The 13,613-nt window shown below is 36.7% G+C and overlaps 1 protein-coding gene across 1 annotated transcript in view; it reads right to left on the reverse strand.

The window, feature by feature from the left end:
* Positions 1-13,613, reverse strand: part of DOPEY1 (dopey family member 1) — a 60,207-nt gene that overhangs the window by 35,623 nt on the left and 10,971 nt on the right. Inside the window, exons 8-14 of the mRNA XM_009282711.1 lie at positions 11,680-11,788; positions 9,904-10,024; positions 9,052-9,171; positions 6,145-6,259; positions 5,667-5,696; positions 5,025-5,258; positions 1,207-1,831 (exon numbers count right to left, since the gene is read on the reverse strand). Coding sequence (XP_009280986.1) covers positions 1,207-1,831; positions 5,025-5,258; positions 5,667-5,696; positions 6,145-6,259; positions 9,052-9,171; positions 9,904-10,024; positions 11,680-11,788 — 1,354 coding nt within the window. The remainder of the gene's footprint in view (positions 1-1,206; positions 1,832-5,024; positions 5,259-5,666; positions 5,697-6,144; positions 6,260-9,051; positions 9,172-9,903; positions 10,025-11,679; positions 11,789-13,613) is intronic.

Consider the following 13,613-nt stretch of genomic DNA (forward strand, 5'->3'; position numbering starts at 1 on the left):
GAGGCAATCACATTTTTCAGGCTCATGCTACAGAAGCACAAATATCCGGTGCTAGATCTTTTGCAAAAGGTAGCACCCCTTTAGCATTGCAATACCCTTAATTAATAAACAGCTGTAACCAAGTTGCCTTCAACTGACATACATGTCTGATATGGCTGGATCTCACAAAGTCAAAGATATGCTCTGCTCCTGGCTGTATAATGAAGACACACACAACACATCTTAAGGACTACAGGAACAGAAGAAGCAGTCATGTTAAAATTAACGTGCTTGTTTCCAAAAGCCAAAAAACTATTCATCTCCAAGCAGTGCCCACTGCTTAGCCTTTAATAGATTTTGAAAATTGTGGATAAGAACAAAAAGCTGTGACCATGAAGTTTCCTAGAAAAAATGAAATCACAGAAGACGACTGTGACAGTAGCCAAAATTATTGTAACTATTTCTTGCGTGCTCCAAGCATATCCACCATGATAACATTTTAAGGCTGCAACTCTCAAGCTACAGACTAGAAGTGGAACCAGAATTAGAACTGTAAATTGAAGAATTTACAAACTGTAAAAAGGATTGTCCATCTAAATTGTCACATTTTACAGTAATCCAGAACTGTCAACATTTTAATCGCATTTCTGTATCTGTATCTTCACAAATCCCATCATTTTTATTTTGTTTTCTAATGCAACTGTAGCTAGAAGAATTGCTTGCAAGAACTGTTCCTTTAATAGAAACAAAGTAAAATTTATTAATTTCTTATCTGGTATGATTTTTATTGGACAGAAGCTTATAATTTCCATGTATTGCACAAAGTGATCAATGTGCACATCAATCCAAAATTGCTAAAATGAAGCTAAAAGCCACAGCTGACATGAAGTATGTTATTACAAAATATGACAAAGAAAACATCGTGGATCCACACAGAAAAGAGGAACATCTGAAAATCTAGATTCTACTCTCAGGCTTCAGTTTGCGTAATTTGTATTTGTCACCCCAATATTAATTAGTGTCAAATCCCACGCGAGCAATATTCTTAAAATCTATGAGAAAATAGTTTAGTTTCCAAAAAGCAAACCAATTGATACAGAAGGAAACTTACATTTCTGAGAGGAACAACAGCAACACACACAAAGCATGAATATATTACTTTAAGGTTTTTTGGAAAAAAAAAAAAAAAAAATTTAAAAGCAAGGAACAAGGAAAAGTGCAGCTTACCAACTTCAGGCTTCCCAGGATGTAATTCCGAAGTACGGTTTCCTTCAGCAATGTAAACGGGAAAGCTTGAACATTCAAGATACAGCTGACAAGCAGCAATAAAGGCAGGAAGGTATTCTTTTGGTGTTTTTTTCTTGTTTGTTTTCTTCACCTTAGCATCAACTTGTGATTCTCTGTCCCATTTGGTGGTCTGTCCTTGCTCTCTAGTGGGGTCTACTGGAAGCTCTGCCCCTAAGGGCTGAGACAAGGAATTACTCTGGATGATATACAGGTTGATAAATCTGGTTAAAAACTGTTGGACATACTCCAAACAGCACTGCATTGCAGTCTTTTGGATCGTTTTCCCACTTCGAGTTGCTGTCCCCTGTGTCATTATGGAAGGAGGCTGTACAATGGTTTCCTCAGATCCCACAGTTGATGCTGTCTCAGTCTCTGAGGATGTGCTACCAATAATAGGAATGCCAGGTGCACCGTGACCTTCATTCAATGTTCTATCAATGTCATCAGACGTATCTGCCTGGTATTGTACGAACTCAGTGAATCCACTTTCTGATGATCGACTGCTTGGAGGATTTTCACCATCTTCAAACACATCATTAGGATTTTCAAGTGAAACTGACGGCATCTGAGCGAGATAAAAGTTTAATGATTGTTCAAAATAGGTTATTTACGTCCTAGTGAGAAAATATTTATTTGCTTCTCCATTTGAAAGCAACAATTTTATTCCACAGTTTTAAATCTATTCATATAAATACATTTTATGCAAAATGATGCTTGGTGTTTCAGTAAGCTTGCCAGACCAAGCTAACTATAAAAAAAAAAGCATTGTTTATCAAATAAAATACTTTAAATATTAAATACTTTAAATATTGTTGCTTTTAACATTTTCTTCATATCATAATCAAATCTATTTTTTATGAAAGAATGCTGAAATGCATAGGCACAGGTATTATTAATTTATGCAGCATCATAAACCAAAATATTCATACATCAAAGGAAACCCCTCACTTCTAGCAGGAATCAGGACGTTGAACTATGTTGCTTATGGTCACTTTAGCTAGCAAGGTTCTTTTAATATTTTAGATTTTAGCATGTTCTACAAAAGGACAAGATATTCATCTATTAATCAGAAACTGCTGCAGTCATAAAGGAGTAAAAAATGCCTGCATGGCAAAGGAGACAAAAAGGAGATGTCAGCCAAGAAGAATGGGAAGACTTGAGAGAGTAGGAAAGAGTATACACTTCTCCGATCACACTTTTGACGTTCCCACTGTACAAGTAAATAATCACATTAGATATTAAATTATTTTAACCCTATAACTGTCTAGATATACTACTGATAGAAGAACCACAACTACTAAAGTTTTGTCTCATTAGGAAGGCAGGATCAGTGTCATTTAACATTACAACTATAAGTTGTCAAAACACCTTAAAGAAGTGAACTGTGGAGCTGTAAATGAAGAATAAAATCTTTCATAACCTAAAAAACATTTTTCCCACTTCCACATTTATACTAATAAAGCCAGCTCAATTTCTCAATAAAATTTATGCTCTTTGACTTAAGAAGTTGCCTATTAAGTGTGGATGGAATCTTAATTTATAGATGTATATATGGCACAACTTTAACTAACTAGCATCTTTCTTTTTATATACCAATTCTGAGATTTGGAAGTTGGGGATTTCTTTCAAATACAAAGTTATAAAAGAAGAAATAAACTTTCATTTAAAAACTACTAACCATTTGCAACTAGAAAGGAAAAAAATAATCCCCTAGAAACAAGAAAGAAGGGTTGCTCCAGCAACAACAGTTCTTCATGAGTCATTGTGCACTTCGATTCCTCATCAGTTCAGAATATGAACAAATCTGATGAATGATTTCTACTCAAAGAGAACCCATAGTGGCTTTCTGGGCTGCTCTAACTCCTTATGGTCTTGTTGGTAAATGGTAGCGCAGTCTCTGCTTCCTGGTAAGAATGTGAGGTGAATAGGGAAACAACTTAAACAGAAATGCATGGATCAGTGGGAGTAAATGCAGGTAAAGAACATGCCCACATACTTCTCATCTAGCTACCTTACTGGTGATGGCAGATGTTGTCTGACATCTAACAGGCCCAGAAGTTGTCTGGCTGTCTGACATCCTAATCACTAGCTGTCTTAAATACAGAATTTGAGCATAATCCAAAAAATCTGAATAACTTTTTCATGAATAAATAAAAAAACAGAGACATCAGTATATATGGTGAATTACATCTTGCTTTACCAGAGATGGAGTAAGAATGAAAATGAAAATTTGTTTGAGATAGCTTTCACTGTCTCCTGTGTTAATATGTACTAAAAAGCTTGGAAAGACCTAAAGGGTGACACTGTCTTATAAAATACAATGTAAAAGAGATCAAAACCACGGTAATTAATTTCACTCTATCTCTTAACAGACGCTATGGTCACATATGAGTCATTTGTAATTGAAAGAAAAAGGCCATTGAAGGTTCAAAGGGCAACATCATTCAATCAAATCAGGCTTTATTTAAAAAAAAAAAGGCAAAAGAACAAAACCAGGCAAGTATCAACTGGCTAGAAAGAATAAGGATAGGATCCTGCATAAAGGATGTCGGAGCCCTAATGGACAAGGTGAACATGAGCCAGCAGTGGACCCTTCTGGTGAAGAAGGCCAACCACATACAGGACCGTATTAGCAAAAGTATAGCCAGCAAGTCAAGGGAAGTGATTAGTCCCCTCTACTCAGCAGTTTTAAGACACATCTGGAATACCGTGTCCAAGTTTGTACTCATTAGTACAAAACAAACATTGATGTACTGAGTAAGTCCACAGGAGCACCTGACGTAGAAGGAAAGCTCAGAGAGTTGGATTTGCTCAGTCTTAAGAAAAAGAATGCTAAGAATTGTGGAGGGGGAGAAGGTGTCTTTACTGCTGTCTGTGACTTCTCTTTAGGTCGTTGAAAAGATGGAGGCATGCTCAGAAATCCACAGTGAAAGAACAAGAAGCACGGAACACAAGCTGCAACAATGGAAATTCTGATTAAATAACACAGTGCAGACAAACAAGCTGTACAGAGAAGTTGCGGAATCTTCATCCTTGGAGATATTCAAAACTAAGCTGGGTATGGTCCTGAGTGACCTGACCTAGCTTTAAAGTAGAATCTAACTTTGAAATCAGCCCTGCTTTGGAGCAGTGACCTGCAACTGTCACTTCCAACCTAAATTATTCTATGATATTCCTCTAGTTTCTTCAGCTGGAGAACAAGGATTTCAGGGCATGTCACTTAACATACCTTACAGAGCCATGGTTGCGTAGACCAAACTAGACAACGTTAAAAGAGAAAGAGCTGCTGGCTGGTTTGTTTCTTCTATTTCTTTATTAAATGATTCTAAGAACTTAACAGTGGCAGTAAAATAACTGATGGGTATTAATCTGATACACATAAATTGGGTGAGGGGAGATTTTATGCCTGATATGTAACCAAAATGGAGAATTCTTTTGTGTCCACATGATCAGACCATTGAAGTGCATTACAACTTCAAACCTTAGTTGATTAGTTCATTCTTAGGCCCTAACTCTGAAGTGATTTATACATGTATAATATTAAATCTAGATAAAAACCCCTTAAGAATCAAGACCTTTTACCACAATGAAGTGCACAATTATAATTCCTTTTGATGATTCAAGTTTCACATGTACTGTTGTATATTACATTCAATCTCATCAAAGACTTGTGGGTGGTTCAGCACAGACTTAGAAAGCCCACTTTTCCTTTCCACACAAAAAGTATTTTTCCAAGATGCTGCAAAACAATCAGTTACCTTTTTATTTTCCCATTCTTTGATGGAGCTGCTGTGTCCACTAGGAAGCTGCAGGATACCATCTGTGCCAGCAGATAGCAACGGAGGTTGAACCTTACTAAGGATCTTCGAGCAGAGTCTGAGGGAATCGGTAAGCTCGGACAAGTGCAAAGTATGAAGATGGCTTGTCAATGCAGAAATCATCCTGAGCAACAGCTGAGGCAAGTGTTCTGTCTGTATTTCAATGTAAGTCTCCTAACAAAGTGATAGTAAAACTCATTAATTGTAACACCAAATTCCACACTGAAAGTTATCTTTTGTAACAGTGGTACCTATCATTTGCTTAACTGTGTTCTAAACATATGGAACATGGAAAAAGGAAAATTAATATCTTAATATCCAAGAATAAGAAATACATGCTTTACTTAAAAAAAAAATAATTACAAAATTAACTTTACAGTTGGGTAACCAACAAATAGAAATATATTTAGCTCTTTTTCAGAATTTTACATCTTGTTCATTACACACAAACACATTACAAAACATAACAATAAGGCTAAAGAATGCTACTACTATTATTTTAATAACCTTAATATAAAAGTTTGAGAATGAAAGACAAACAAGTTATTAAGAACTAAAGGGAAAACAGGCTGATTGCCATACCTGACACAGCACTCTCATACTTCTAGTAGGCTTTGAAATGAGAAAGCAAAGAATTGAGGAAAGACAGGTATAGAAAAAACAGTTCCAACAGTCTTTGCTACATCAAGCAATGCCAACAGGAGAAGAAGATACATATCTTATCGTGACATTTAAAAGAGCCTTAAAAGAAAGCTGTACATCTAAACTAGCATATCAAACTACAAAACACTATACTTGTAATAAATACAGTGTAGTTTCAGAGAAAAGAAAATCAAGGACAGACAAAAATTTTCAGATATAAGCATCATAAAAACCACTTTGGTTATAGCCAACCAGTCTATCAAGAATCATACAATGAAACCAAAACTTCTTCTAAAGGTCTCCACCAATTTATGGCAATATATTTTCAGGAAAAATAATTAATAAAGCAGATATAGTATTTCTGTAGACTATAAATATACAGAATCCCAGTATTAGCAACGAATAAAGCAATTCTTACCAAAGAAACTATATCCAACAAAAAATCCACTAACAAGCAGAAATTTGTCAGGGGTAACTCAGATTGCTCACTACCACCTCCAGGCCCAGTTTGAAGTCTGGCATGTAATGTCCTCCTGCAAAATTCAAATACGGTTTCACGATATTTTTCCCTTCCCTTACATTGACCATGTTTTTGTAACTTAATGCAGAGCTGTACACATCAGGGTTAATCCCTATAAACAAATAAGCAATCTCTCATTTGACTATTAAGTAGCCCCTTTGGCCCCATTGCATGCTTTCAGAAAAAGCTGCAACCAGCCTTTCACTGTAAACCAGTCTTCATTCATAAAATAAGGAAATTCAGGCTACGGAAAATTGCATTTGTGACTCCACCATATACAGCAATATTTACCAGCATAAGCATGGGCACCAATAATAGAATTAAGGGACAGTGTTACTGGAAGCACAGTAATTTTGAAGAGATCTAAACCCAAGACATAAAGCACTTGAGATAAAGCCAACCAAAAGTGAAAGGAAAGGTCCATGAAGCTTTAAAGCTGTACAAGAGGAAAACAAAACAAGCTCTTCTAAATGTCCACTTCAACTTCAGCTGACTGTATTGTTTTACTATTGACAAGAATTCATAATCTGGTGAGTTTTATTGCTGAGTGAAGTAAGAGGGAACACAAATCCCCTGGGAAATCATGTTGCAATCTGACAGTATTATAAGCAAAGGATATGAACAAAAGGAATAATATTTTGTTTCTCCAATTCATTTATTCTGCTGGGGGTGGTGGTGAGGGCAGTGTCATATTTTCAGCAATAGTTATGCTAATCCTTTCTCTCTGTTTTGGAAGCGTTCATGAACATATATGCCAGGGCTGAAAAAAGGATTTATTTGAAATAATAGAAGCATTACAGAAACCAAGTCTGAAACAGTGACAGTAAGCATTTATCAAAAGATTTTTAAAAGATTTTTAAAATCATATTTAAATTGCATTCTGTCAGTAACCCTCGTTTGAAAAGTAGCACTCTACTTAACCCACACCTCCACTGGGTTACTGTATCTCTCTAACAACAGATAATTCTCTTCATAAAACTAGCAGCCTGTTTTACAGTTCAGTGAAATGGTCCCTTTGTGTAAGTGATAACAAATTCTGTTCACATTCTGTGCTCCTACCCAGAAAGATCTACCATTTCATAAATTACTCACAAATTTGTTCAACTGTAATACCTCATAGAAGGTTCAATATCAGTGAGCAATACTTAGACGGGAGAAAACACTAGGTACAAGAAATCCTATTTTTAATTTTTAGTGGGGGAAAATCATAAGAAAAAGCCTAAGACAAATTCAGAGGGATATCTAAATCGCTTTAAAAGTTATAACTGAGATTTAGCAATCAGACTAGATGATATAAAGATAACTTACAATTCACAGTTTAAAATCAACTGGTTATGTTTTCACTTAATGGTGTATCTTTTTAAACAGGAAGACAATAACTTACATAACACAGCAGCTCATGTAGAAAAAAACCCCCAAAAAACACTCTCCAGATTCCATTTATTTATTAATAAGGCAATCACGTATCCATGCTTATAGTAACATCTACTTACATGTAGAGAAATTCTCACCTGCTTGTTAGTTGGTCAGAGACTGCTTTCTTTACTTTAGCAATTCAGTCCAACACACAAAAATTAAGTCACAGACATGTTGGAAGGGATTTTATCTAGTCCAACCTCTCATGCTGAACAGGACTGCTAACAATGCTAGATAAATTTATCCACAGTTTTGTCCAGCAGAGTCCTGGAAATCTCCCAAGGAAGCTCCACAGCCTTGCTGGGTAACCTGTTCCACTGCTGCACTATGTTCCTAGCAAAGCTTTTCTGAAAGTCCAACCTGAACCCGAGCCCACAATTCTTGTTGCCGTCCCTTGTTTTACCATCAGCTATTACTAAAAGTATGGCTGTATCAACTTCGTAAATGCCCTTCAGGAAGTCATAGGCTGCTATTCGAGTCCCCTCCTTGCCAGGCTGAACCAAAACTCACCTACCTCAACCTCCCATATGTCCTATGACTCTGACTGTCTTAGCAGTCCTCTACTAGAGCCTCTTCAGTTTCTCAACACTCTTCCTCAGTTGGGGTGCCCAAAGCTGAACACAATATTCCACATGTGACCTTAGAAACACTAAGTGAAAGGAAAAATAACTTCCTTTCACCTGCTGACCATGCTTCCCCTAATGTAGCCCAAGACACAGTTTTCTTTACTTATGACAGCACACTGTTGGCTCATAGACAACTTAGTGTCCAAATATCTTAATACATTATTAAGCTATTGCATAAGCAATGAAAAAAATTTTTCTACAAATTTCATTTGAAATCCCTACGTCATCTATCCCTCGCCACAGCAACAACCCTGCTCTCCTGTGGTCCCTTGGTCCCCCTCCCTCCTGTTAATATTTTCAGTTCTCCCTCATTTACTATGTTCCCTCCCGTAGCCCTCCTTGCCACGTACAGGGCTCCCACACTTTTTCTTCCCTAAAAGAGCGGGGCAAAAGATAACACATTCCACAAGTCACTCTTGGTAAAGCTAACGGGTTTGCTAGACACCCAATGAGTAATCCTGTACTGGACAGACAGAACAAAACAAAGTAGCTTTGAGATCACTCCGTAGTCTTCCCTTCAGCAGAGGTGCTAATTCTGTCTCTTGATTTTACCCAGACACTGAGTTTGTGAGAACTCACGTTGATGAGGCCACCAACCACATCTGACTGAAATTGGCCAAAAGATCAAAGTTAAAGGGATGGGGAAGAAAAAGACTTACAGACTAAATGATCACATTAGACTAACGTCTTTGAAGAAAAAAAGCTTATAAAACAAAAGTCAACTTCAACTTTACACACACAGAGATTAAGTATTATAACCTACCTACAACATTCTTCAAACCAACGAGCAATGTAATCCCACATATAATAAGGCTCAAAGGAATTAAAGAGAAGATTGGCAGTTTTAATCAATTCTGCTGTTTTCTTGTTTTCTCTCAGTTTGCTGAAAGAAAATAGAAGGAACATTTTAAATTTTTACACTTCATTTCCGAGTTATGTAAATACACATCACCGTGAGTTTACCCACTGCCAGTTAACACTGACAAATTATCCTCCCCTCATCCCTACAGTGGTTGTTGCTCTAGTGCTCAGTATATTGGCAGGCTCCTCATATCAATGTCTTTTCACAGTTGCTAGATTTCTTCTCTATCCTTTCTTTAGTATTTGTCTTCTAACCACATTTTTAATAGATCTGTCTTTCCATGATCATTCCTACAGTTGTTTCTCCCTCCCAGCTTTGAACTTCCCTCTTCTCTCCACCTTTTAAGATATTCAACTAAAATCTTGAAACCCTCTTTATCCCCCTCTCTGGCTGTCTTGTAGCACTCTCCATTTTTACTCTACAAGAAAGCTCATCAGTCCACTTTTTTTTTTTTGAAGAACACAGATGTAAAGAATGCCACAACTAATCTGTACCACTGACATACTGACTTCCAGCTGTATCAAGCAAGCATTTTTGTCACGGATAAGAATAAAATGCATGCTAAATATTAAAAAAAAAAAAGTAAAGCCATAGCCCTTCAGACCTTTGCATTGAACACAGAAGTTGCAATTAATGTCAATGGATCCTGTATCATGAAGAAACCAGGTCACGGTTCCACAGGCTTCACAGTCATGGTTTCAGCAACAAAAAGATATATTATTTAATACTAAATACATTACACTCATTATTCACCTGCTTAGCTGTGTGTGATCTTTGTTGAAAGAAGGTTCTGCCTGAAGCTCCAGTTCTGCTTTGCACTGTGTATATAATGTTCGAAACACTTCAATCAATACATCCTCTAGGATGGCAGGGCCTAGGGAGAAATACCAGCAATCAGTCTTATGCATTATAGCACTGCTGACAGTCCACATCTGAAAACTATCCAGATCATTAGCTAGCTTTGGTCACTGAAACCATAAAATTCCTTCTGTTCAATTTCATAAGCTACCTCAATTTCAGAAGTTTTTTTTGCATTCCAGAAATACAGAAGCAATTGTTCTGCCTGGGAGTATACAAAGCACAAGCAGAGTTCTTTTCCCATACAACGTGTGTACAATGATGGCTGGATACAAACACACCTAGTTCAAAAGCTATGCAGTCACATCAGTATAGCCCACGTTCAAGCCAACACACCCTCTTTGAGGGATTATTAGCTCAGCTTAGTAACATGTAAATGTGACTACACAGATTCCTGATCAAAGGTAGCTTTTAACCAAACAGTTTCAAATACCCACCCATAAGCTAGCTTATGCTGTTATCATACGGAAAATAAAATATATTTTGAGCATCTTCCGTAATACAAGGTAAAATATTTTGAGCATCTTCCTTCCTTTTAATTTGAGGCAGGTTTTCTTTCATTCCGCGTATAGTCTGCAGGATACTTTTTGAAATAGCGCCTCCTACAGATTTGAGCTAAATTGAGTTTGGAGGGGGGACAAAAAAAAAAAAAAAGCAAGCTTATTTTGAAAGGAGTTCACAAAGTGACCCTGCTTGAAATATCCTTTTCTCCTTCATGCTTTCTCCCAGCCTCATTGAGCTGCCTTCAGTGAGAGTGCGCTCATTGGGTTAAGTAGAAATCCCATTTGCTTCTTGCATCTCAGTTTGCTGAAAGAATCCTCATAGCTCTGCTTACTTCATGAAATCTTAATGTACACATTGCCTCTGAAAATTTAAACTGACCCCCAGAAATCACAAATTACCAGGAAGATGACAAATTCTTGTCAGATATTTTGTTCTTTGCGGTCTGTCTTAACCACTTCCTTTCAAGTTGTACTCTTTAATTGTTGTATTTTTACGGTTTTATTATCCCTGCCCCAAATCTTAGGATAGACTTCAAAAGTTATTTTGATTTTTTCAGTCACCTCCAAAACTGTTATTCCAAAGAAAAAGGCAAGATATCCAACACTTAACTGTTGTAAATACTTTTGCCTCATCTACTTTTGTCCCATAGTCCTCTGCACTCACCTGCTAAAAAGTGCATTTAAACACTTTAAACAGGGGAAAGGAAAATAAAAAAAAACCCAAACAAACCCCCAAAAATACTTGCTTCCTCAGGATAAATTCTTCTGAAAAAAAAAACCTGTTTTCTTGTTAAACATATTTCTTCTCTATGTGTATATTAGAAGAAAGAGCAGATAAATCTTAGCTGTTGCTTTTGGGAATAAAAAAGTGAAAGTCACTATTTGATTAAAGAAATGGAAAAGATCCAATCTGCATTTCTTCCAACATGCAGTCAGGTCTCTCTTTGACTTTAACTTACTATTTCCTGTGTTGAAAGTAGAAGAAACTGCATTTGTTGAGAGGCAAAACTAATGAATACATTAAATTATTAGCTTTGAAGATGTAAGAAATTAGTACTGGCAGGTTAGCTAGATAATACAGCTGTTTCAATTTGACCAACAAGAAGAAAAATTCTCAGAGGAAAAGCATGTAAAACAAGTTAAAGACTAGAAGTAATATGAAAATTACCTAGTTCAGGCTTATCCAGCAAACTGATAAGAATTCGAAAAGGCTTTAAGTCTTGCATTAATGTGCTTTCTTCTCCATGCCCATTAACTTGTAATATTCCAACCATTGCCTACAAAGAGCAAAAGCATATCAGGAAAACAAAAACAAAACCAGAAAACAGTTTTTGAAAGAAAGATGCAATAACAGCTGCATATAAAGGGAAAATTCTCAGTAATGGAGACCACTATTTCATCTCACTGCAGCTCATTCTCCCCATGCTTAAGTATTCTCTCAACTTTGCCTATGAGAGTATTTCTGTGGAACAGAACTTGATAACTTGTATATACTTAAAGTCAAAATAAAATATTATAAACAGATACCAATTCAAAATTTTGTAAGACTAAAAGACATGAAAAGTGATGAACAAATTGTTTGAGAAGGTAAGGCATGTAGATATTAAGGGCTTAATAAATAATAATCTGTCCATCCAGGATATACCCACGTATGTGGTGGAAAACTTTCTTGACTAAGTTGACTAGATAGCAATGACAACTTCAAAACAAATGGGAAAACTGAGTTTCTGTACTGAAGCAGTTAAGGGAATGAGCTGCAGAATTAAAAAAAGGCCAACGAAACTGCCACAGATTTTGCTTAGTTTTCTCTGTGGCTGGCTTTGCTGTCAGTTAAAACTAGTTTGTTTCTTTTACAGCTTCTAAAAAAGGAGTACAAAGAAGAGAAAGAAGAGAGACGGGAAAGACAAGAGACAAGAAAACAGGTTCGACCTTGCTATCTGCTATAAACCAAGTATTATCAGCCAGTATCCTGAAAGAAAAATCTGCACTTGAATATGCCTTTAGAAGATCAGAATTTTCAGTACATTGTATCAATGAATAAGATAGGGGTGGACTGGATAAAAGAACACACAAAGAGACTGCTAGGGAAGAAGGCAGGAAGGAGCAATGCTTTTGAAGTCTTTCAAAAGACAGCAAATGGTTTTAGAAGGCATATGCAATTTGTATCATGTAGAGCAAGCCACTGATTTTAATGTCTGTAAAAAATCTTAAAGGAAAAAACAAGTGAATTATCCAGATTAAAAAAAATGGCCACTCTCCCTTCTACTGTAGCAGTAGTGCCTGCTACCAAAAAAAAAAAAAAAGAAAAAATATCAAATGGACTATATGAACTCACACTGTTGTTAGTGTTTTAAGACAGAAAAGCTTTAATGACACTGATTAAGCTAGAAAAATGGACAGATTTAAAAGGAAGACCACAACCTATTAACAAATGCCTAAATGTTGCTAAAAGCTCACCACATTTTGTATAGAAGGTACATGCAAAACTGTATCTCATTCAGGCCTCTCCTTTAATTGGATAATTTCTGAATCATCCGCCATGGGAGGCAGAAGGGTAACAAGAGAAGGGTGAGAGAGTGCCAACAAGGTCCTTGCTGCACTGGAATTCTGGGGTCTCTTCCTCATCAGTAGAACAGCAGATCTCATTACCTTCAGATAAAACCGAAAGTGCTAGTTCTGTGCTGGATATCAGCTTTAAGTTCTGATGAGCTAAATATCATCGTGTCAGCTACTAGTGTTGGAATCCCCACTATTGCTCCCATATATAGCGCCACAATTCTAACTGAGCATCAGAAAAATCCTGACCTTATCAATTTGCCTTAATGATGTCTTCCTGATTTCAAGATCAGACTCACAGCATCTTGAAAGACATCTGTATACTTTAACTACTGTGAGAGAAGGAGCACAGTTCTTGAGGCCAGGTGATCTCAGCCCACTTAGCAAGGCTTTAAGGGTCAAATAGTATGACCGCCAATTTGCTCAACTATTCCCGACTGCCAATGGACAGCAGAAAAGACATTCCCCTTGCCTCGAGGGGAGGAAGACCCTTCTTACTCAGATCTTCTGAGTACTATCTGATCATTTTTTTCCAATTCCCGAGAC

Source organism: Aptenodytes forsteri, unplaced genomic scaffold, assembly GCF_000699145.1.
Source record: "Aptenodytes forsteri isolate BGI_AS27 unplaced genomic scaffold, ASM69914v1 Scaffold245, whole genome shotgun sequence".
Taxonomy (NCBI): Eukaryota; Metazoa; Chordata; class Aves; order Sphenisciformes; family Spheniscidae; genus Aptenodytes; species Aptenodytes forsteri.